Source organism: Podarcis muralis, chromosome 1, assembly GCF_964188315.1.
Source record: "Podarcis muralis chromosome 1, rPodMur119.hap1.1, whole genome shotgun sequence".
Classification (NCBI taxonomy): domain Eukaryota; kingdom Metazoa; phylum Chordata; class Lepidosauria; order Squamata; family Lacertidae; genus Podarcis; species Podarcis muralis.
This window is the reverse complement of record NC_135655.1, coordinates 40,359,159-40,383,353: the sequence shown is the minus strand read 5'-3', so window position 1 is coordinate 40,383,353 and position 24,195 is coordinate 40,359,159. Positions and strand designations below refer to the sequence as shown.

General features: G+C 43.6%; 2 protein-coding genes across 3 annotated transcripts in view; one reads left to right on the top strand and one right to left on the bottom strand.

Annotated features, from left to right (window-relative positions):
• RASGRP1 (RAS guanyl releasing protein 1) overlaps positions 1–10,816 on the top strand; it is a 45,917-nt gene extending 35,101 nt beyond the window's left edge. For both annotated transcript variants that reach the window (XM_077926507.1, XM_028721904.2), the window contains 7 exons: positions 189–293; positions 1,273–1,382; positions 2,143–2,287; positions 3,143–3,179; positions 3,915–4,061; positions 4,591–4,961; positions 7,559–10,816. In XM_077926507.1, coding sequence (XP_077782633.1) covers positions 189–293; positions 1,273–1,382; positions 2,143–2,287; positions 3,143–3,179; positions 3,915–4,061; positions 4,591–4,961; positions 7,559–7,690 — 1,047 coding nt within the window. In that variant the 3' untranslated portion in view covers positions 7,691–10,816. The remainder of the gene's footprint in view (positions 1–188; positions 294–1,272; positions 1,383–2,142; positions 2,288–3,142; positions 3,180–3,914; positions 4,062–4,590; positions 4,962–7,558) is intronic.
• A 1,714-nt stretch (positions 10,817–12,530) lies between these two features.
• Positions 12,531–23,644, bottom strand: FAM98B (family with sequence similarity 98 member B). The gene is made up of 8 exons (XM_028721881.2): positions 23,520–23,644; positions 20,730–20,878; positions 19,582–19,716; positions 18,213–18,397; positions 17,143–17,223; positions 16,801–16,917; positions 16,010–16,177; positions 12,531–15,323 (listed from the first exon to the last, which is right to left on the bottom strand). Exons 1-8 carry the CDS (start codon positions 23,582–23,584, stop codon positions 15,015–15,017), a joined length of 1,209 nt encoding a protein of 402 aa, XP_028577714.2. The 5' UTR covers positions 23,585–23,644; the 3' UTR covers positions 12,531–15,014.
• Positions 23,645–24,195: the final 551 nt, after the last annotated feature.

Genomic DNA, 24,195 nt, shown 5'->3' with positions numbered 1-24,195 from the left:
GGATGCACCAAGTTAGTTGTGTCTCATTGGTTTACTTACATTTTCAATATACATGCAATGCTTAATATTTATTTGGTAAGGATATTTTAAAACATCTAGGAATAACTGCTCTTAACAGATAGGTTTATTTTTCTTTCAATAACATGAAAAGGAAGTTTTAATGCAGATGTATATAATTCTTATTTTAGCCTTTGACGCCTTCTAAACCGCCAGTAGTAGCAGACTGGGCCTCTGGTGTAGCCCCAAAACCTGACCCAAAGATCATTAGCAAACACGTTCAGAGAATGGTAGATGTAAGTATGCAAATTGTTTATCATGCTTGTTTTATATTAACATCTTGCAGGCCTGATTTGGCTCATGGTACATTCATGGTACATTCACCATGGGAGAAAATATCCCTATTGCAAGTTTCCCACTCATTTCAGATTTCTCATTCTCCTTGCAGCATTAAGTGGGACAGTCATGCAGTGGGTTTCTCTGCTCTCAGCTTCCAAAAGCATGGAGCAAAAAGAGTGAAACATGCTTTCTGATGGTGTCCTCAGTTCATACTGTGAGTGCTGTGGATGTAAACAGCTGGAGGTGGGAAACACAACATGGTGCTGCTGATCTCAGTGGTGACCATAATGTGTAGCCCAGGTATAAGAATCTCAGTACTGTCACTTATGCTTTAGAGAGATAACCTAGATTTCTCTCTAGATATAGGACCCCCCACTGCAGCATATAACTTGCAATTTACTGTGCCCAAGGGGGGGGGAGAAAACTGTGAGAGTGGGGGAAATGTAAGAGAATTTACAAGATGTTCAAAGAGTGAAGGAGGAGAATGAGAGAAAAGCAGATAGGGAGCCATACCGTGTGCTTTGTCAAGTTGTGTAAGCTAAATGAAGTCTTAGAGTAAGGTGTGTACTTGACAAAGCTGCCATATGTATGCAGCATATGTACTTATGTGCAGAGAACATAGTCAGAGCAGCTTGCAGAAGTTACCTTACTCCAATATACCTAAATGCTAGTCAAGAATCTGTCTCATAAAACACTGCACAGGTTTTCCTATGAGAGGAACTGAGACTGCACGTACATAGATATGCCCACAAGCTGTTGCCATTGTTGCATTATATAATGCCTGTACTAAAGTGCATTTAATTTTGAAATTGAATTACCATAGAACATTGTAGTATTTGTTCGTATAATATTAACTTGTAGCAAGTGCTTTAAAAAACCAAACTGAAATGATTTTTAGTTGGTTCCATTTAATTTTCCCCCTTTTGTTCTGTTCAGTCTGTTTTCAAAAATTACGACCATGATCTGGATGGGTACATTTCTCAGGAAGAATTTGAGAAGATTGCAGCAAGCTTTCCTTTCTCATTTTGTGTAATGGACAAGGACAGGTGTGTACATCCAAACAACATTTATGCTTTTGCTCTTCCATTTTTTAATTGCCGTGATAGGTTAACTTGCACCCATGTGCTTCCCACTCAGATGAATGGACTGAAGAATTGTGGGTAGCTGGGCTGCATTCTGGAAGTGTGTGGTGTGTGTGTGTGTCTCAAGACCACTAGCTTGAGCTTCCCTCCAATTGGTAAATCGCCCATTTGTGCGATTATTTTCAGAACAACAGTTACAAGTCAGGAACCTGCTTACCTTCAAAGAGTTAATGTTGGAACAACGTTCTTCTTTTATGTTTAGGGGAGGAGTCCCCTGTTGTGCAATTTCCATATTCCTCCAGGACTGTTCATTGTCCCAAATGGCATTAGAAATTGTAAAGAGCAATTTGAAGGTTCAGTGTTAGGAAGTATTCCCTGGGCTTCTCCTTTGTTTCGATAATTGTGCAGCGTGTTCAGAATCAATTGTGAAGCCTGCTCCTTAAGCTGTTTTTGTTGAATGTTAAATGAGTTGCTGCAGAACTCATGACCTGCTTGACAGGATCATGTGGGGTGTATGTGTGTGTGTGCGTGTAATATATTTCTAGATGTTCATTGCTGTGAAAATGAATTAATGCATTTACCTTAGTCTCTAATTTACCAGAGGGTTGGCAGTGTGTGTAGGTGGAGTGAAACAGAGCAGGAGACACTGTTAACTCCTTGTGATTTTAGCAGTATTAAACCTCAAATGACCCTCTTCCTTGCGTGTATGTGTATGTTTTTACAGGGAAGGTCTGATTAGCAGGGATGAAATCACAGCTTACTTCATGAGGGCCAGCTCAATCTATTCTAAACTAGGCCTTGGCTTCGCCCACAACTTCCAAGAGACCACTTACCTGAAGCCTACGTTCTGTGACAACTGCGCTGGATTTGTAAGCTTGGGTTTAGGGGGTATTTTAAAAAGTAAATAATGCTACATGCTGCGTGCAGCAAACTGTTATCCACAAATATTTTATTATAGCATCAACTCTAGTTTGCTGTTAGCATGGCTAAATTAACTTTGCCCCTTTAGCTTTTAATAGTATAATTGCTATTAGCTGCCGAATGAGGAGGAACCATAGCTTTTCTTTTCTTTTTCTTTTTTCTTTTAAGATTTTCTACCCTCCCGACACTGTAAGATCCCATGGCGGGTTACAACAATAGAATCTACAATTATAAAAACAAATAAAACCATCACAATTATAAAACATATTAAGCAGTTCCAAATGGAACAGAATACTATAAATTCAGCAAAAGTGGTGGGTAAAACATGCTGGTAATTTTCTTAGACAATTAAGAATCCAAGGGAGTGTAGATTGTGATTGTGGTTTAGATTTTGATAGTTTTGGAGCTCCGTGGATGATAGCAACCCTTATCTCTTGCATAGGATTTTCTAGTGCATTTTAATATTTTTTTAAGAAAGGAAGGTGCAGGTACCATGAAGTTGTCACAGTAAGTGCTACACTTTTAACATTTTTTAAAAAAAGTTGTGGGTACTGCATACCTTTGAGTACCCCCAGAATAAAAAGCACTTGGATTTTCTATTTGGAGATTTAGTCTGTTCTTAATGGGGCAAAGCATTGATTTTTGAAAAGGAGAAGCAGAAACCTCAGAACACATGTGCGGATGGGTCATTTTGTTTGGATGACTTTGCAAAATGGAGTCGTGAATTGAGGTTGAGGAAAGGTATGAGTCTACTGTCTTAAGTTCACTGTAGTGTGATAATATGTCTTTGCTTGAATTTTCAGCTCTGGGGAGTTATTAAACAAGGATATAGATGCAAAGGTAACACATTCTGCTTTTGTTAATGATTTTAAAGGGCTTATAAATGACAGCAGTGCTGTGGTTCTACTCTAAGAGTGCCTTACCATATCCATGGCCCCATTTTGTGTTGTGAAACTTTTTCCCTTGAGAAATAGACCTAAGACTAAGCTGAGAGACAAAGTCTCAATATGTAGGAAGTTCAGAGGATCTAGCACGAACCACCTAGAAACATTCAAAGTCACCCCCAGTGTCTCCCCACCCCCTGGCTACTTCCAGGTCTCAGATCCTGCATCCTTCTAGAAAACAACTTAGATAATTTAAGGAACCATTCCCTCCTACACTCACACATTTTGGACATTAAATGGTAGGTGATTGTATTGCTTGGATACTAAGCAGCAGCAGAATGTAACACAGCCATGTGATCTGAATTAAATATTGCATTAATAAATATGAAAGTGGCACAAGAAGTAACACATAGTAAAGGAAAGTACTCCGTCCTTGCTTATCACAACTATGGCTGCAATCCTAATCACACTTACTAGGGAGTAAGCAACATTGGACATAGTAGAGTCAATCATGCATCGACTTGTGCTGTAAGTTGGTTTTTTTTTAGCATTTTGTGGGGTTTCTACAGAGGAAAGAACTTTGGCTTCATGGGGTGGGAAATGAAATATTAGTATGAGAAAAGACACCCCTCCCCCTGCTTAGTTTTTGCTTTCAAGCCAATGACCTTTCCTTGTTTGTATTTGTTTGCAGATTGTGGAATGAACTGCCACAAGCAATGCAAAGATCTGGTTGTATTCGAATGCAAGAGAAGAGCCAAAGTCCCAGCAGTAGACAACAGCCCTGCTTCAGCCCTTGCATCTAGTCTTTGTCCCATGGGGCTCAAAGAACACATGCATGGTGAGGAAGTTTCTTATGAAGAATTCATGAATGAAGAAATTGGGTTAGCCCAACTTCATTACACTCCTACACCATTACCCCATATAGCAGCCTTTCTTAAACCTGGGGTCCCTGGGTGTTGTTGGACTTCAGATCTCATCATATCAGACTACTGGTCATGCTAGCTAGGGATTATGGGAGTTAGAATCCTAGTTGTAAACCAGGTTGCCTTTCTTTAAAAAGTGGAATGGCAAGATATACATGTTTTCAATAAATTTTCAGTAATCCTCACAAAAGCCCTATATTATGATCTCCACATTACGGATCATTTTCTTCACCTCACAATGCAGCTAGGAGTGATATTAATTAAGTAAGTGGGCAACAATGGATAGAAAGAGAAGTCTGGGAAGAATGATACGTAGTTATATCAGCAAAGCATTTCACCTACTTTGATAATTAAGTTTAAAGGATAGCATACAACTCATTTTAACCACTGCCCTGCTTTCATCTCCCATATTTATATATTTGTGTGTCTTCCCATCCCGTACAGGTCTGGAGGAGGGAGGATTTCCATTTCCTAACGGAGAAGTTGTGGAGCACAGTGAAGGGAGCAAAGACAGAACTATTATGCTTATGGGGGTGTCAGCTCAAAAGATCTCAGTGAGGCTAAAGCCATCTGTGGTACACAAGAGTACGCAAACTGACTTAGTGGTGGCACCTAGTGATGGGCTCCCCAGGCAACAGAGAGAGCCAGGAACGCTACCTGAAAACACACTTCTGCAGCCTACTCCGCTGTCGCCGTGTCCCAGCCCGGTTCTTAGTCGTAAAAAGGCGTATGTGAAATGGGAAAACAAGGACTGCAGTCAAAAAGCAAAGCAGGAGCCCTGTGCTCTAAAACCCACATACCAGGAATTAGAGCAGGTACCGCAAACAGTTTCTAAGAATCACATGTAATAAATAACACTGTGTGCAGTATTACCACTATGACAAATGGGAACCAGTTTGAGAAAGTCAGAATAGACTGGGGAAACCCAGGTTCAGTTTTGTTCAGTTGGTAGGTAACATCCCTGATATATCTACTGCTAAATGTCAAATAGTTATAAGGGATGTGATACTTTTAAGGGAAGTACTGTATTTTTCGCCCTATAGGACGCACCGTCCCATAAGGCGCACCTAGTTTTTTTTTGGGGGGGAAATAAAGGGGGAAAATTTATTCTCCCCCCCAGGGAGCTTCCCCCAACCCTAGCCCCCAGAACAGGAAACTCTCCGCAAGCCGTGGGAGCCGGGCGCCGTGTTCCTGTGCCTTGCGGAGAGCTGCGCGAAGTCTGGGCGCGCTGAGCTCAGCGCACCCAGGCTTCAGCATGCAGGCAACTCTCCGCAAGCCGTGGGAGCCCAGCGCCGGGCTCCCACGATTTGCGGAGAGCTGCGCGAAGCTTGGAGAGCGAGAGGGGTCGGTGCGCACCGACCCCTCTCGCTCTCCAGGCTTCAGCGAAAGCCTGCATTCGCCCCATAGGACGCACACACATTTCCCCTTCATTTTTGGAGGGGAAAAAGTGCGTCATATAGGGCGAAAAATATGGTAGCTGTCAGCTGCCTAATGAGTGTCATTGGGGTGGAAGCCTGATAACAAAGCAATCCCAGTTTGTAATCTCATTGCCTGGGATGGGGAGAGAATGGCAGAGCTACCATCAAATCCATTCCTCTGCTATTTTCTTGTAGCCAGGTTGGGATGGAGCAACATTTTCCTTCTCCCTTTGCATTGCCTACAATGGATAAGGCAAAAAAATCTATATATTAGACCAGTGTTTCCCAACCTTTTTTGGGCAAAGGCACACTTGTTTCATGAAAAAAATCTCGAGGCACACCACCATTAGAAAATGTTAAAAAATTTAACTCTGTGCCTATATTGACTACCATATTTTTCGCCCCATAGGACGCACCGCCCCATAAGACGCACCTAATTTTTTGGGGGGAGAATAAAGAAAAAAAATTTTTTCCCCTCCCCAGGCACGGGGCAGGCGCGGGGGAAGCCCAAGCTTCCCCCGACCCCAGCCTCCAGAACAGCCTGATATCCGCAAGCCTAGGGAGCCACACTGGTCTCCCCAGGCTTGCGGAGAGGTGCGTGAAGCCCGGGGGCGCTCTTCAGCGCGCACCAGGCTTCGGGATGCAGGCAGCTCTGCGCTACCCTCCAGAGCCCCGTGCGGCTTCGCGCTGGGATCCGGGGGGTGGCGCGGAGCTGCAAGAAGCCCTGGAGCGCAGGCAGCTTCGCACCACCCTCCGGAGCCCCGCGCGGCTTCGCGCCAGGATCCAGAGGGTGGTGCAGAGCTGCAGGAAGCCCTGGAGCCAAGGTAGCTCCGCGCCACCCTCCGGAGCCCCGCGCGGCTTCGCGCCGGGATCCGGGGGGTGGCGCGGAGCTGCAAGAAGCCCTGGAGCGCAGGCAGCTCCGTGCCACCCTCCGCAGCCCCGCGCGGCTTCGCACCGGGATCCGGGGGTGGCGCGGAGCTGCAAGAAGCCCTGGAGCGCGGGCAGCTCCGCGCCACCCTCCGCAGCCTCCTACGGAGGGCGCCCCGTGCTCCGCGCTGCTGGCTGCCGCCCGCAAGCCGTGCACGCGGGGGGGAGTTCCCCTGGGCGCGCAAGGCTTGCGGACAGCTGCGCGAAGAACGGGGCGTCCTCCGAAGGACGCCCCGCGCTCCGCGCTGCAGGCTACCGCCGCAAGCCTTGCGCGCCGGGGGGGGGAGTTCCCCCAGGCGCCCAAGGCTTGCGGACAGCTGCGCGAAGCACGGGGCGTCCTCCAAAGGGCGCCCCGCGCTCCGCGCTGCCGCCCGCAAGCCTTGCGCGCCGGGGGGGGAGTTCCCCCAGGCGCCCAAGGCTTGCGGACAGCTGCGCGAAGCACGGGGCGTCCTCCGAAGGACGCCCCGCGCTCCGCGCTGCAGGCTGCCGCCGCAAGCCTTGCGCGCCGGGGGGGGGAGTTCCCCCAGGCGCCCAAGGCTTGCGGACAGCTGCGCGAAGCACGGGGCGTCCTCCGAAGGACGCCCCGCGCTCCGCGCTGCAGGCTGCCGCCGCAAGCCTTGCGCGCCGGGGGGGGAGTTCCCCCAGGCGCCCAAGGCTTGCGGACAGCTGCGCGAAGCGCGGGGCGTCCTCCAAAGGGCGTCCTCCCTCCCACGGCACACCAGGCAAGGTCTCACGGCACACTGGTGTGCCGCGGAACACCGGTTGGGAAACACTGTATTAGACAGATGTGTTCTCTTAGAGTCTTGATTAAATATTGTCTTTTGCACGAGAGAGCATGTCTCGTTTTCTTGAGAGATGCAGTAGCAGTAATTGCTCTTATGCAGACAGCTGTTTATTTTTCACTCCATTTACTGTTCAAGCTGTTATAATTTGAATAATAGTTAAGTGAACCTGGAGAATAAGATGCTAGTCAAGCAAGTGTTTCTGCTAAGGAGGACTGCAGATACTGAAACTGTTCTTTAAAGTATATTCTGCTTGGATGACACCAACCTGTGTTTTTTGCTTAGGAGAGAAACATCCTTACAACAGAGAATGAAGCTTTAAAGCTACGGCTTAAACAGGCACATAAGAAGATTGAATTCCTCAGCATTCGAAGAAACCACATATTGGACAGCAGGGAACATGGAGACTGCTTGTAGCCAGGAGGACAGTAAAGGCAATGGGACCTTTGAGGGCGATGCATTCAAACGTATGCAGAGCGGCAGGTTTTTAAACAGAGGTATTCCTGTTCAGTCTTCCCTGTCCTGCCTGATATTAGTACTTGTGGGCATATGCATGCCTTGTCAACAGGTTTCAAACAGTTTGCCCTTTGTTTGGCGGAAATGACGGCATTTGGAATTATGGCAAGAGTTACTCTTGCTGCCTTCATAACAAGGGGTGGAATTCAGTGTAGCTCTCAGTGTGCATGGCGAACAAGGTTGACACACACAAAGGTCCCGAAATCTGCTCATGGACCACCGGCACACCCTCCCCCAAAACAAATCTGCTCCAGAATATCTCACAAGCATTTGGAGCAGATTTTGAGGGCATGAGGCCGCGGGGATGGGGGGGGGGGGCTGACTGCAGGCAGTAGGAAAGGAAGAGGGGAAGCGTTATTGTTTGCGCAGGCGCCTGTTATGCGAATGACACTGCAGTGCTGGATACACCCCCTACCTCTACAGCCAACCTTACTGCCCTTGGAGGGTTGGCATAATGAAGATTAATAATTCAAAACTGTAGCCCTGCACAATCAATATGTATTCGTTAGACCTGTGGACAAATAGCATTAGAGATGCTAAAAGCTGCTTTGTGTTGTCTTGCGAAAATCACTTTAGATTTCCATCTTATGATTCTAGAACTGACACATAAATGATGCACTGTAAAATATGGTATCAGACACTTGTGACCCTTTCTGTAGTTTGTGTTAATATTTATTCACAACTTCTGGTTAAATCTCTGGCTTCAAATTGAGTCTATAATTTATTTTTTACAAGAATGACATTATGATGTGCCCAGAAATGGTGGTGTTTGTACTTTGTGTTCCACTGTGTATGCTTACTCCTTTTGGAGTAATTTCATGGTTAAATAACTTTTTTTGTACTTTCACTTACGAAGTCTAGAGTAAGAGGCTTGTAAGATTATTTATGTGAGCAGCTTCTGTAATGTAAATTTGTGAGTTGAAGGAACTAGCACCTGTTCTTATTGTTAGCTGAGCTGATAAAGTAACTACACTTTACAAACTGTAAATATATATGTAATATTTAAAATTGACCAAGCATGATTTTCTAAAACCTATGTGAACTGTGTTGATTCTTAGAAGCTATACACTAAACAAGAACAATCTAGGGAACATAGAAATGAAAAGCTAAACTGACACATCTGGCAAGTTTGCTTATTCCTTTGCAAACGTTTGCCCTCCTTCAGCAGTCTTCTCACAGGCAGCCGTTTTCTTTCTGGGCAAACGTACAAAGTATCCAGTCAAAACTAGTATTAGACTAGTTGGTCTACTCGTAACACACACATTTCCCTTCCTCCTTGTCATCTGAGCACTGATGGCAGTGGTTTCCACAGTTGCAATGAAGTGTTCTCTGGGGCAGGCTTTGTTTTCTGCCCCAAAACATGGAGAGGACACCCCCCTAAACCCTATGTGACAGTAGGATTTCACCTTAAACTTTCTGTAAGAATCTTTGAATGTTTATGGAGTGGTTAACTGAGCCATAGGACTTGGATTCCATTTTGTCTCACACATTGTTTTACCATCTGCATGGCAATGGTGTGAGGTTTTGCATGACAGTAGGCAAGTGGTACCTGATTATAGCTTACCTTCTCAAATCCCAGTGAGGCAGTCAAAATTCTTAATGGGTGCTTAGAGTGAGTTATGAGATTGAGGAAGGTTGATAATCAGTTTGTTTAAGACAAGTATGTTAATTATTAGTAAATAGTAGATAGGAGCACCTGCCCTGGGTAAGATGCTGCTTGGAAATACTACCTGGGCCCACGTGAGCAGTGATGAGTAGGAGTGCATTTTTCAAGTTACACGTGGGGCACTAGTTGTACCCTTTCCCAGGAAACAAAGACCTTGCCCTCAACATGCATGTATTGGTAAACCTAGATTTGATTAGCATAATGGGGAAATGCCGCTGAGGACTGTGTGGAAAGCTCAGTTTGTCCTGAGTGCAGCAGACCAAGCTATTAATAAGAAATAGTAAGAAGCAGCAAATTACATCGGCCCTAAAAGAGCTACATTTGGACTGGTTTGCTAATTAATTTGTGGGCAGATTTCAGAGAACTGGTACTGACTTGTAAAGGCCTAAATGACTTATTATCTGAAGGAAGCCCTTCACATCCAGTGTGATCCAATGAGGCTCTCTCTGCTAAGAATGCCACAACTATCTGAGGTATAAACAGGGTGTGACTCAGACGAGAGTCTTTTCAGTGGCAACTCTTCCCAGAGAGCCACCTCTGTTACTATTCTGAAGAGCATTTGATATAGTTGCCTTTCTGAGTTGGGCTGAAATTTAACCTCTGTGAACGACTGGTTTTTATGATTCTGCACTGCTTCATCATTCAGTATTTTTATATTGACTCAGGATATTTGGCTAGACCAGAGTACATTAAAATAAATGAAGGTCATAATTCTGGGGACAGTTGCACGACAATGAGCCTTGTGGAACTCACTGGGATTTATCTTGGGGTGAACTCCCATAAGCTTAGGCTGTAGTTTTATCCTCTCAAGCAGCTGCATGTGTGGTTTGCGGCAAGGCTTTGGTGCCACAAGCACAGTTCTGTTAACAAGTACGGTTTTGTCAAGGAAACATGGGTATGGGTCATCTCCAGTGCAAGCAAGTGCATGTATTACTGCTCTAGCACACGCATGGCAGCCATTTCGAACTTTTTGAAAGACAGTATCTGGACATTCAGCTGTCCGTGGGTGGTATTGACCTAGCTCACCGTCTTTCCATCAGCAATCTTTGTGCCAAATACACAAGCCAAAGCAACGCAAACTTGGCACCTTGTTAGGCCTGTTGTCTTATATTTATGCCAGTCACCTCTCATTTACTGTTGTCCAAACAAGATGAAAATAGTAAAATAAAAAAAAGTATTAGGAATACGTTATAACACCAATTGTGTGCTATTTTTCTTTAAATAAATTGCTTTCATTGACCGTGATATATGTGAAACTATGACAATCAAAGAAACTGATCTATAAAATGTACAGGCTATAAAGGTTGGCTAAAGTGCAATTTTTTTTGTTTGATATTTATTAAAATTAAGTTACACAGTAATTCTTTGTGCTCTGTTCTTAAACTATCTGTGGTAGCCTTGGGTCTGGCAAAAGCCTCCAAATACTTTCAGTTCTTAGCTGATCAGCCAGATGCAATTCCCGTAATTATTTTTGGCATAAGGTGCTGAGATTTTCATCCTGCCTCTCTCAGTTCCATGCAGAGAATGTTTCTTAATGCAGGTGCACCCCACGTGGTGACAGCTGGTATTTACCATCAGACAGACATGAAGGCTTGAGAATTAACTGCATCCGTCAAATTAGAAACATGCTAGTTCTTACATGATGCCAGAGAATAAATAACAGCTCTTGGTCTGCCTTTTTAACTTTCACTTTCTCCCGGTAATCTACTTCAAACTCCTGATTATGCATCACATGGACAAAATGGATAAAGAAAATTCTTTCTTTTCTCATAAAGCTGGAAACTGGAGCCGTCCAATGAAGCTGAATGTTGGAAGGTTCAGAGCAGACAAAAGAAAGCACCTTCACACAGTGCATAAGCAAATGAGTGAATTTGCTGCCACAAGTTGTAGTGATGGCCGCCAATTTGTATAGCTTTAAAAGAGGAATCACTGCAGATGGTGACAGCAGCCACAAAATTAAGACGCTTGCTTCTTGGGAGAAAAGCAATGACAAACCTAGACAGCATCTTAAAAAGCAGAGACATCACCTTGCCAACAAAGGTCCGTATAGTTAAAGCTATGGTTTTCCCAGTAGTGATGTATGGAAGTGAGAGCTGGACCATAAAGAAGGCTGATCGCCGAAGAATTGATGCCTGTGAATTATGGTGCTGGAGGAGACTCTTGAGAGTCCCATGGACTGCAAGAAGATCAAACCTCTCCATTCTTAAGGAAATCAGCCCTGAGTGCTCACTGGAAGTGCAGATCGTGAAGCTGAGGCTCCAATACTTTGGCCACCTCATGAGAAGAGAAGACTCCCTGGAAAAGACCCTGATGTTGGGAAAGATGGAGGGCACAAGAAGGGGACGACAGAGGACGAGATGGTTGGATAGTGTTCTCGAAGCTACCAGCATGAGTTTGACCAAACTGCGGGAGGCAGTGGAAGACAGGAGTGCCTGGCGTGCTCTGGTCCATGGGGTCACGAAGAGTCGGACATGACTAAATGACTAAACAACAACAAAAGAGGAATAAACTAATTCATGGGGGATAAGGATGTCAGTGGCTATGTTCTGCCTCCAAATATCAGTTGCTGAGACTCACAAATGCTTCTGAGATTCTTATAGGCCTCTAGCTTTTGGCATGATCCAGAAGGGCTCTTGTATTCTTACCAGAGATGAGGCATCTTTTTCAGCCTGAGGGGCCACATCTTCTAGGGCTGCATGCAAAAATTGACCATGGCCGCTCTACATTTGAACATTCTGCATGCAAAGCTGATGTCCTACCACTGAGCTATGACTGTCTCTTCCTGGAGATCGGTGTGTGTGTGTGTGTGTGTGTGTGTGTGCGCACGCGCAACTGCCACCTGTGAAGGGAGACATGGGAAAACACTGCTTATGATGCAGTGTTCCAGAAAAGCTTGCTCCAGAAAAGACTGAAGAAAAATAGAAGTTGCCCTGATCTACCACTTTGTGTTACTTAATTGTGTTACACCATTGCCACTGCCACTCCCCATACTGCTGGTTCCTGATCACAGGCCTGCCCCCTCTTGCATACTGTAGCTAGCCAGTAGTATTCAATGTACAAAAAGCTACACTGATGACAGCTTTACAGTACTTTATTTCTCAGTGCTCACAGGTGTAAACAACCTATTTCTTAAACACAAAATAGTCTCCAGTTGGTTATCACTATGTCCACAAGCATTTTTAAAAGGAAAGTGTTCAAACATAAATGGAATTGCTCTCAACACAAAACTATTTACAGAAAATGTGTTTCACAAAATACAGTTCAGGTTTAAAACATACAAAAAACTGATTTATAGAAACGTTCAAAAATCAAGCAAGTTTAATTTATTGCATTTTTTTTAGGTTGACAAGACACACCTGTATAGGGATCAAAACTGCCAGTATTTTACCGTTTTGAAATATATTGTGATTTGCAAAGGGTAAGGAATGTTTAAAAAAAATAGTTTATGTTTTTTAAAAAAACCAGGGTAGATGTCTTAGGGTGGAATTTACTTAATGAATGCTGTCAAGGGAAGCCCTGTGCAAAGACTTTCAGGCTTTCCCCAACCTCTGGCTCACAGAACCCCAGAACAGCATGTAGGGGAGGAGAGGGGGTGGCTCCATCTGGCAAGCTGATCATGCTTGGGCAGAGAAAATATTTGTAATATTCCACCCTTCGCTTTTTTTCCTTCTAGCTGGGAATAGTTGTATAACTTCGTCTCCATATACAGCTAACTAAAAACACCAACTCTGTACCATCTAACAGCTAGAATGAGCTTAGGATATGTGTGTACATAACTCTGTATACAAGGAAGGACAAAAATTCGTTTTTCTCCCAGGGAAAGAAATGCAGGAAAGAGGCCCCAACTGAGGTACAGTGGAACCTCGGTTTTCGAACGTAACTCATTCCGGAAGACCGTCTGACTTCTGAAATATCCAAAAACCAAGGATCAATGGGCGGTGGGCAAAACCCATTGAAAAAACAGAGAAACGCGCCTCAGAAGCCGTTCGACTTCTGAGGCGCGTTTGAAAACGGAAGCAATTACTTCTGGGTTTTCGGCGTTCGGGTTCCGAATCGTTCGGTTCCCAAGATGCTCGAAAACCGAGGTTCCGCTGTCCTATTCTTCTGCTTGCTCTAGTGGTTAGCTTTGTCAAATATTTCCAGCCCCCGTGCTTACTTATCAGGAAGCAAGGAGGGTGTAAGAATGATATCAGGTCGGAGGATAACATTTCCAGGCGCATGCGCACACATTTTTTCCTTCCTTCTCTACAGCCAACTCTGGTAGAACACACTGGGAACCAGTTAGCTTTATTGTAAGTTCACGGTATAGGTCAATTTTATGGAACTCCTGTCTTTTCCATATTGGTTATGGTACTGGCAATTATGCTCACCACATCAAGTAAACCCTTCCTTTCAACTTAGAAGCAGTAAGAGTTGGTGGGTATCCTTCCAGCAGTTTTGCTGTGCTCCCCCGACTCCTCCTCGGCTACAAGGTTAGGAGGAAAGTTTGGAGCAAGAGCCCTCACCTCTTGGAGAGAAGAGAAGGGGGGGGAGCTACCTGCAGCCGCTGCTCAGTGGTGGGTCTCTGTGCCGCACCATCAAGCATCAGCAGAAGCTTGCACTATCCCCCTTTCTTTCTCACAGGAAAGAGAAGTAAGGAGATGAAGACACCTTCAGCAGCTACTCAGCAGAGAGACTTGGCCATGCATCAGGTGAAGCTGGAATACTTTCCTCCAGTGTTTCCTTTTTTGCTGTTGGGAGAAGGTGTTTGATTGCTGACAGCCACCCAGCTGGCAAGCAGAAATAGCCTGGCAATCACAATTTTTGGCTTGGCTAGCAAGGCCAACCAAAAAATGCAGACCTCCAATTATTGTCACTGCAAAAAATAATAATATACAGACTCGCATCCCCCCAGCATTTTCATGGAAACCTCCTGGAGTTTTAATTTTGAATCAGATAACATTACATTTCTACATTTTTCATAAATGTTTTGAAGAAATTGGAGGCCAAATCTAATATACAATGCTTCCCACGTTTGAGGGAATCACTGCAATCTGAAAACTTACAAAGAAAATCAATTTTAATTTTATATTCTGTTTTATTTTGTTAATGCTCATGTTTCCGAAGCTTGTCATATCACATAAAAATTCAGATCTCAGAGTCAAAAAACCCAATTGCTTCTTTAACCGTTTTTTTACACTTGAAACATATAAGGCCACTGTGCACATGGAACATTTTCTACATAGATATCACTTCTATACAGAAAACCTTGCATGTTCTCTGGGCTCACAGTCTCTCACAGACGCTGCATATTCAACTTACAGGAACTCCCTGCTAACCATGGTTTTAGACCACATAGAGATCATCACGTCTGACAAATGCACACACGTACATGCAAGCTCATAAAAGGAAGTCGCATGTGGAGGAAAGCTATCATGAGCAAAGTGATTTATAGGGAACCGAATATTGTAATTTTCAAAAAAGCATGACCAACATAATTCAAACATCATGCTGCAAAGTCAGCTATAATTTATCCCAGACTCCCAATGAACAGTTTGTGTCAGTTAACATTTAGTGGTATCAGTATCTCCTGTAGCCTCCTCCCCCTCCCCTTCCACCATATGACTCGCCATACCCACCTCTCCCACCGTAGCCTCCTCCCCTCCCTTGAAAACCCCCCCCTCCTCCTCCTCCTCTCCAACCTCCACCCCCTCCTCCTCCTCCTCTACCACCACCCCCTCCCCCCCAGCCACCCCCTCCTCCTCGACCTCCTCCTCTTCCACCTCTACCACCACCATCTTGTCTCTTCTGCCAAGGGGGCATTTCAGGTGGTGGTGGGTCAATTTCTGTTGGTCTGCCTCCACGATCTGGTACTCTTCCCATCAAGACCTGCAGTGGAAGCAAACTTTTAAAATTTTATTTTAGTACATTTCTATTCCATATTTCCCCCATCACTGAGCACATGCGGCTTCCAGGGGATGCTCTCCTGAGATCTACAGGTATAGGGGTGGTATACAAATTTAATAAATAATCCAATAATAATAATAAAGCCAGAGGAATTCAGATTTCTCAGTGCACAGTTACCAACCTCATTAGATTACCAAGAAGGCATTCAATTATTAAGGACTTCACACATTAGACATGTTTACAAGCACTGGCATATTATGAATGGTTGGGTCAGCTCAAGAAAGCTCCTAAAGCTTTCTTGAAGGAGCGTCTCCACCCCCATCATTCTGCCCGAACGCTGAGGTCCAGCGCCGAGGGCCTTCTGGCGGTTCCCTCATTGCGAGAAGCAAAGCTACAGGGAACCAGGCAGAGGACCTTCTTGGTAGTGGCGCCCGCCCTGTGGAATGCCCTCCCATCAGATGTCAAAGTGATAAATAACTACCTGACATTCAGAAGACATCTTAAAGCAGCCCTGTTCAGGGAAGTTTTTAATGTGTGATATTTTAGTGTATTTATGGTTTCTATGGAAGCCGCCCAGAGTGGCTGGGGAAACCCAGCCAGATGGGCGGGGTACAAGTAATAAATTATCATCATCATCATCATCATCTTGCATGAGGGGGAAATCATACCTTGTTGATTGAGCAAATGGTCTTTTCTCGTGACGATCCGCTGCTTGTTCTTATGATCTTCGACAAGTCTTCACGAGCTGCTAGAAGATGGGCTAATGAAATAGTTGATTTAGGAGAGAGTCCATAACGTTTGGGTTGATAAATCCTTGCAATATCATCTGTTTTCACCTTAAAAATAAATGTAGACATATTGCAGAGTTGCAGAAATATTAAAACAAAAGCGGGGAGCACTTTAAGTTATGTCCAATATGCCATGTGTTCCTTTTTGCAGTCTAGTATCACATAAGGTCCTTGCAACAAGAGGAACAGCTGGCCGAACGCCTTAGCAACATTTGTCGCTATTTGAGTAATGCTATAGATGAGGAAGGTTGCAGTTAGGAGGTAGAATGAATCATGCATGCATTCAGAGCTTTATTTTAAGGTGGCGGTGTTTTTGCTTCATAGCTCCCGCTGCCAAAGTTGCAAGCCAGTTTTGAGTTTAAGCAGCAGCTTGTCTCTTCAGCTGCCAGCACTCATGCAGAAGGAATTTCAAAGAAACTGCAGCTGCACACATAATTCTTGGCTATATGTATACCTTTGAACTGGTATTTATGATGGAAAAATATATAATACAATCCATTTAAAAAAAAACACCCCACTATGCCCCTGAATGTAGAGAGAAACCAGTAACTGGGATTCTCTCTAGTATTTACAATATAAAACTGTTATATTAACAAATTGTGCATCATCAATTAAATGCTTATGGAACAGGAGAGACAGCTACCAGGAAGTTGAGGATAAAACATGTTTACCTTTGCTCTATCGGACCAACCAAAGGACTGTACAGTTACGTCTAAGCGCTTCATTAACATACGACGACGGCATTCATATTCACTGAGAAGAATCTCGTTTATTTTTTCCAACCTTCCCTATGGCATTGGAGCACAAAACAGTTCAATAGCAGTCTAAAATACAGAAAATACTTTAAATAGTCACAACACTTTTCAACTGCAGATGCTACAAATGTCTTCTTCTATGTCAAAAATCATAGAAGAATGCATTCACTTTTGATCCAAATAAAGACAGAAAAGCAAAAAGCCACAATCACTTTTTGTATGCTATTGAATATAAAAGTGAAAAAACTTAATTTTTACCATTTGATCTGAATTCAAAGGAGTTTTAAGCAGAGATTTGCCCACATAAGTGTTTGGAATTTTTGATAAAATGTCCTTAACCTGAAAAAGTAAAAGATACATATATTTATATAAAACCAATTACATGAATCCTGGGTATCTACACAGTGACACTAAAAGTACAATAAAATTTCCACAAAGACAATTGGATCCTTTCTCTCAATGTCATCTTACGAGATGATTCACACAGGCAGGCCAGATGCTTCTTCCCCCTCACCACATGACCGACTCCTCCTGCCTGTGCCCAAGTATGGAAGAATGCCGTGTTCCCTGGCTGGTTCACTTAGGAGTGAAACACTACCTTTCTTCTTCAGCTAGAAGATGCTAGGTGCTGCAGCCAGAGTAAGCAAGGGGACAGCAGCGTGGAGAGGGTCAAAGGGCAGGCAAAACAGCTACCACACATAAGAGCTGCTACAGTCATCTAGACCTCTTTCTGGGTTCCTGTGCAGATTTCTTCACACATGAAGGGACATCTAATGAGGAAAGGGGTTGTATGGCTGTCCTTACCAATGCAGGCTCCATTGCTACCACACACACCTGAGGGGGGGGGGATCCTAGAATCACAGAACTGTAGAGTTGGAAGGGCCCATGAAGATCATGGAGTCCAACTCCCTGCAATGCAGGAATCTTTTGCCCAAGGTGGGGCTCTATGAGCAACAACTATGCAGGCTTCCCCTGATGCCATAATTCCTTCCAGTTGAACAAAAACATAGGGCATTTCAGAGCAACTACTAGCTGTGCCATTCTTCTAGAAAAAGGGGTGTCAGAACTCACCATGAGCGCCTCCCTCTATGTTTTAGAATGGCAATGACCACCTGAGAGGTGCCAGAACTCACCCAAGAGGTGTTAGAACGGAGTTCTAGTGAGTTCCCACTGAAAAAAAGCTCCTAAAGAGGTATCCTATCTGCCTGTCACCCTGAGAATGCCCTTTCAACTCCTTGGTTGTTGTTGTTGTTCACAGGGGACTGGGGCTGTGCAGGTGTACAAAACTAATACCAATGGCACTCCAATGTAGAAAATACACACTGTACCTTTGACTCTATATTGCTTAATAAGACCGGAATATCAGAAGATGAAGGTGATGACTTTGGTAGACCCAGGACATCGCAGATCATTTGGATTTCTTGGTGGATGTCATTATTCTTCGTCAAATGAGAACTTTTACGTTCTTTCAATTTCAGTATCTGCAAAGCCTGAAGTTCTGTGCTTAAAAATACTGGAGGGGGGGGGGGGGGAGATACATAAAAGCTAGAGAAGGATCTGTGCATATGTCTCAACAAGCAAACCAGTAAGATTAATGCTCTCTGGTCAGAACTGGGTGGGGATGTAAATATGAAAATTAAACAAGATGCGAAGAAAAAATGGAAAAGAATTTAAAAGCCATGTCAGTGTTACAACATTTTCAGCCCAAGGGCTACAGAGACCAGGCAGTGAGCAACCTTGCAGGGGCCACAGGCCAATGGCTGGCAGGACCAGAAGCAAAAGTGGGTGGAGCCACAGATGGGTGGAGCCTGGCCTTTGGAATGTGGGTGGAGCCTGACCTTTGGAATGCTGCTTGCTGCACTGCCATGCAAAAGTCAGAGATCTCCCCTTCCTCCCATTTCTATCCAGGCAAGCAAGAGGCATTGTTTCAATCCAATGACACATTTAGGCCAGCAAAAGCACTTGAGGGCAGGGACAGTGAGGGGCGGGGCTTGGGGAGAGGGGGAGTGGCCTGGGAAGAGTCCCAGGGAACAAGCAGAGGGCTGAAGAACTGAATTTGGTTCCTGGGTTCCACACCCTTGCTACAACTGTTGCACATAATAATGTTTTAAGTAAAAATGAACGATGAAAAATGCATCTGAAATATATTTTGATATAAACTTCCTTTTCAGATTATCAGTCAATAATTTAATGACATGTTAGGAAATCCACATCTAGAGAGAGCCCCCTTTTCCCCCTTAGAGAAAATAATCTGTTGGTTGGTTCATACTGACCAATCCTGTCGCAATTACTTGGAGAAAGATTAGCAAGAACCAGGCTGCACTCTTGAAAGGAGCATCTGGTCTAGAAATAATGTTTGCCTGATTCCAAACAGAGCCCAGGTCACACAAACCATTCTCTGCCCAGTTATAAATGCAGAAATGTAATGGGGTAGAAGTCAGCAGTGGAAACCAGCCCTGTGACTTCCTGACAGGCAGATATATGGCAGCATAAAGTGGACCTTTTTTTGTTCAGTTGTAAACTATTGTACCCGGGTTTCAAATATTATTCTCGGCTGCCATGCGGCTACTGCGATGCATAAGACTGGATGTAGGCTGTACAAGGCCAGAAAAAGTGGGCCTTTTCTGTCTCCAGAATGCTGCGTGAAACAAAACAGTCACCTGTAAAACTGCAAACAGAAAGACTCTGGTAACTTACATAGGACTTTAAGGCAATCTTCTTTCTTTTTTAACCGCTCTTTAATTTCTCCAGATACAAGTGATGAATATGGACAAGCCAGCTCTTTTAAAAAGCCACTCATCTCAAGCTGTAAACTTTCAACGTCTTCACCACCTTTAACAGAACATATAGGGGAAGAAAGTGTCATATACTTAAAAAACCCTCGTATCAGGTTTCAGCTCTGGTGCTTAAAAAAATAGTTGGGAACCAGGTGGACTAATTCAGAAAAAAAATCATACAAATTGCTCTTAAGATTTTTAGGTAACATTTTGCTGAAAAAAAACTAATTTTAAAAATCAGAATAATGTGATGCTCTGAACTAATATCATATCCTCCAGAATTAAGTCAGCCCAACAAAAAGACAGAATGAATGGCAGAGAAACACAATTTGAATTTATTTTTGTGCAGGGTATTTTGTATTTTGCAGCAGCAAAGAACAAGTATAAACCCATTACCGTATTGGCCTGAATATAAACCGCACCTGAAAATAAGCCACACCTTTAAAATTGGAGGGGGGAAAGGAAAACAAGCATTCCTCGCTGCTCCTGGCTGCATACAAGAGGCTCCCAGCTCTGCAGAGTTTCACAAGCTAGAAGGCAACTGAAATCGACACTGTGTGTGTATAGCTAATATGTTTCTCTCCACTGCCTCAACTCCCATGTGATACCTTTTCTGCATTCCATTCATTACACCTGAAAAAGGCTAGGGTCTGTTTTTGTCTGCCTTTGTAGGGCGAAGTCAGGTGCCTTTCCTGTTTTAAAGTGCTTGTGTTTGAGTTTCGGTTCAAGCAATGAAGGTTTTAGGGTCATGTTCACCAATATAAAAGAATCCTCTTAATTTTTTTGAGTGCATGATCTGTTCAATCAGGTGACAAAACAAACACAATTTCTCCCCTTCGATAATACATCCAGTTCCCCAGGTTAGAAAGACTGTAGAAACATCACTACTTTTCCTCATTAATCGTGTTAATATCACAGCAGAATGTCAAAAATCACTTCAATTATCTCCACAACAAATTTATTTCCAAAGTGAAACACTCATGAGATGTTTATAGATAAATTACAAAATGGAAAGCTATGACAAACACACAAACAAGATTCCAACAGATTAAAATCATGTCAAATTACCAGCTGTTGAGGAGATGCTTTCTTCCAAGTCACACAACGGCTGTATTTGGGAACTTAGCCAAACACAAAGATCGCAGAAGTCTTGTGAAGCCAGACCACTCTCAGCTGCTTTATTAAGGGCATCTTCATCCAAAAGAGGGCCTTTGTACCTGGGGAGCAAAATACAGAACACAAAACATATGACCTAAGTACAGGAATTAAAATTTAAAAGTAGAAAAAATGTTTCACTGTGGAATTTATTCAGTCATTCACAAATATTCCTTTATTGAAAAGTAAGAGTGTATTATTGTTGGATAGTTCAGTGTGTGCAATTAAAGTGGTTGTGAATCAAAAATAACTCTTTTTGTTTACCCATTTTTAAAATGTTTAAGGCAAACAGAACTTCAATATGGATATGTTTTAGCGACAACAAATCTGTACAATATGCAGAGGAGTGCCTAATGTAAAATTACGCCTCTCAACATTATTTTTTGTAGTAACAAAAGAATTGGCTGGGGGTTTTTTGGCTGGGGGTGGGGAACAACTTTACTTCTTACCATTATGTCATTTGTTCCTTCCATCTCTTGACTCCACAGAAATGAATTAAACCATTATTTTTATTATTTATTAAGGCTGCAACCAAATGTTGATTATATGAGTTTTAATCTACCAAATAAATTCACATATGGGATAAAACTATTTGGGAAGAATATGTTTTCATCTTAGAAGAACCATTCCTCCTGTGTGTGAGAAATGAGAATGCCTCTTTTAACATGCATTTATATGCACACTGTATTCAAATAATTTAAAAAATCAAAATCTTCTGCCTGATTAATCAGGGGCAGTTTTTTTTAAAAGCCAACTACAAGTTTGTAAATTTGTTACTGTAAATGAATGGAAATCCCATGGCAGTTTTTGTACTATCATTTTTAGAGAATGGTCAGCAATGTTTCAACATGTTGCCAATAATTGTATCAAATGCCAAGCGTAACTTCGCACGTTGCATTCCAAGGCGTACACCTAGGTTATTCTAAATGCATCATACAGACTATGTAGTACTTCAAATATCAAAGGCAATATGCATTTGACTAGTTGTTGCTGGAGAGCAAAATTGGGGAACCTGTGGGCTTTCCATCTGGTTGGCCGCTGTAAAAGCAGGATGCAGGACGAGATGGGCTTTTGCTATGAACTTTCCAGGATGTTCATAAAAGCTTGAACTGTAACTAGCACCTATAACATTACTGGATACATGTGAACTTCTGATTCACCTGCTACTCCATACAGAAGCAAGCGAGTACAGTACAGTGGTCCCTCGGGTTACAAACACCCTCGGGTTACAAATGCTTTGGGTTACACACTCCGCTAACCCGGAAGTAGTACCTCAGGCTGAGAACTTTACCTCAGGATAAGAACAGAAAACGTGCGGCGGCGGCGCCATGGCAGCAGGAAGCCCCATTAGCTAAAGGGGTACCTCAGGTTAAGAACAGACCTCCGGAACGAATTAAGTTCGTAACCAGCATGCAGTATTGTGCTGCTGTGTGTGTAAAATCAATAAAAAGAAAGCAACATTTTATGTAACTAAGAATGAAATACAAAAATTCATTTAAAACTCCCATCTGTGAAATACAAGCACATGATAAGAGTTTACAGTTGCAACATTTGACCTACACCCTGCCGATAATCCTAGCCTCACTGCATTGTGCCTTTTAAAAACATTTTTACACACTTCTCCAATACTTGTTGGATGGAATCTCATTTTGAGTCTAGTTTTGCCACATGCCAATTTCTCATTTAGGGACACCACACATGGGGCATGAAGAAGATAAAAAGTCCCTGGAATATGGTAGCATACATGGCAAACTATAAAACCTGGGGGTTCTTCCATCTCAATATGTACATTTTCTTCCCCATCAAGAAAGCACAAGCCAGGGCAGTTAAATAAGTTTAAGGCTGCAATAACTAAGCAACCTTACTTGGAAGCTGTGACACTGAAACCACAGAGCTTTCTTCCTTGTGATCATGTTAGGAGGATTGGTCTGCCAGTGGGACATCAGTATATAATCATTTGTACCCACTGATTCTTACTTTCAATTATTGCAAGACTACTATGGTATTCTACCAACCTAACTTCCAGCTATTCTTTTTAAAAAAGTAAATAAATAATGCATGCATTTTGCATGTATTACCAAAGTTCTTTGCTCAAAGCGGGAGCACTCCTATTCAACTAATCAAATTAGCACACATTTGGAAGCGATAAATATTGCTGCAACCGAGACGACTCAGCAGTTGGTACTCAGTGAGAAATCAAGACTGTGCCTGTTAGATGACGCTAGGAAGTTGAGGAACAAACGTCTACCTACTCTTATTATCCCTTAATACTTGAATATTATTATTATTATTATTATTATTATTATTATTATTATTATTATTTATATACCGCCCGATACCCGAAGGTCTTTGTTTCTTTTTTAAACCTGTATTCACAACTAACAGTTTGATTTCTCTCCCAGTCTTTGATCAGCAGAATCAGAGCAGCAGAGATTTTTGGAAGCGTGTCACGCGCGCGCAAATACCGCGCTTGGTCCACCCCGGGCTCCACGAACAATTCTCCCACGCACACGTGGGTCAAAGGGGAGGCCAAGGGGAACCCCGGGATTTCAGAGGCAGCGAAGGCACTGGCGGCTTTGAACCGGATTGCACGCGCATCCCCGAGCGGCCCTCCTCTCCAGCCGGCCTTCCCGAACCACCTCTCTGCAGCGGTCCCCCAGCTCCTCGCCCCGAGCTCCGCCGCGTCGCCTTCGCCCCGCTCACCCCAGAGCCTCCAGCGCGTCCAGGATGTCGCACTCCATTTTCAGATCCTGCGCCGGTGCCTTCATTGCCCGCAGCAGCCTCGGCCCCGCCCCCGGGAACGCCCGCCATCCGGCGCGCTGCTCAGACGGGCCCGGCTACCCTCCCGTTGCCCAGCCATTTGGTTCCTCCTTGCAGTTCTAGCGCCCTTACAGATTAATCCCGATAAATCCGCACCGTTGCTAGGAATTTGGAAAAGGGAGGAAGGAAGAGTCGTGCACATTCGGGTGTGCATGATATTCCGCATAATCAGCAGCAGCAGCAGTACGAAATCTGTTCAGAGAGCCGCCTTAGATTAGGCGGAGTCAGCTCAGCCTCAACTAGAGCGTGCAAACTTCCCTGCAAAGCCTGCTGGCTTCAGTCTTTTATTTCCCCACCAGTGCCGGATTTACGTATAAACTAAACTAGCTATAGCTTAGGGCCCTACTCTCTTGGGGCCCCCCAAAAAAATTAAAGGGAAAAAAACCACTAGGTGTACATTTTCAAAATATAAGATAGAAAACAAATAAAATAAAACCTACATGCAGCAACAGTGGCAAATGACTTTAGATACCTATTAGGTCCATAAATTAACATATAGCATATATTCAACACAAAAAAGACTGACAATTTGTTGTTGACAAAGGACAGCTGAACCTAT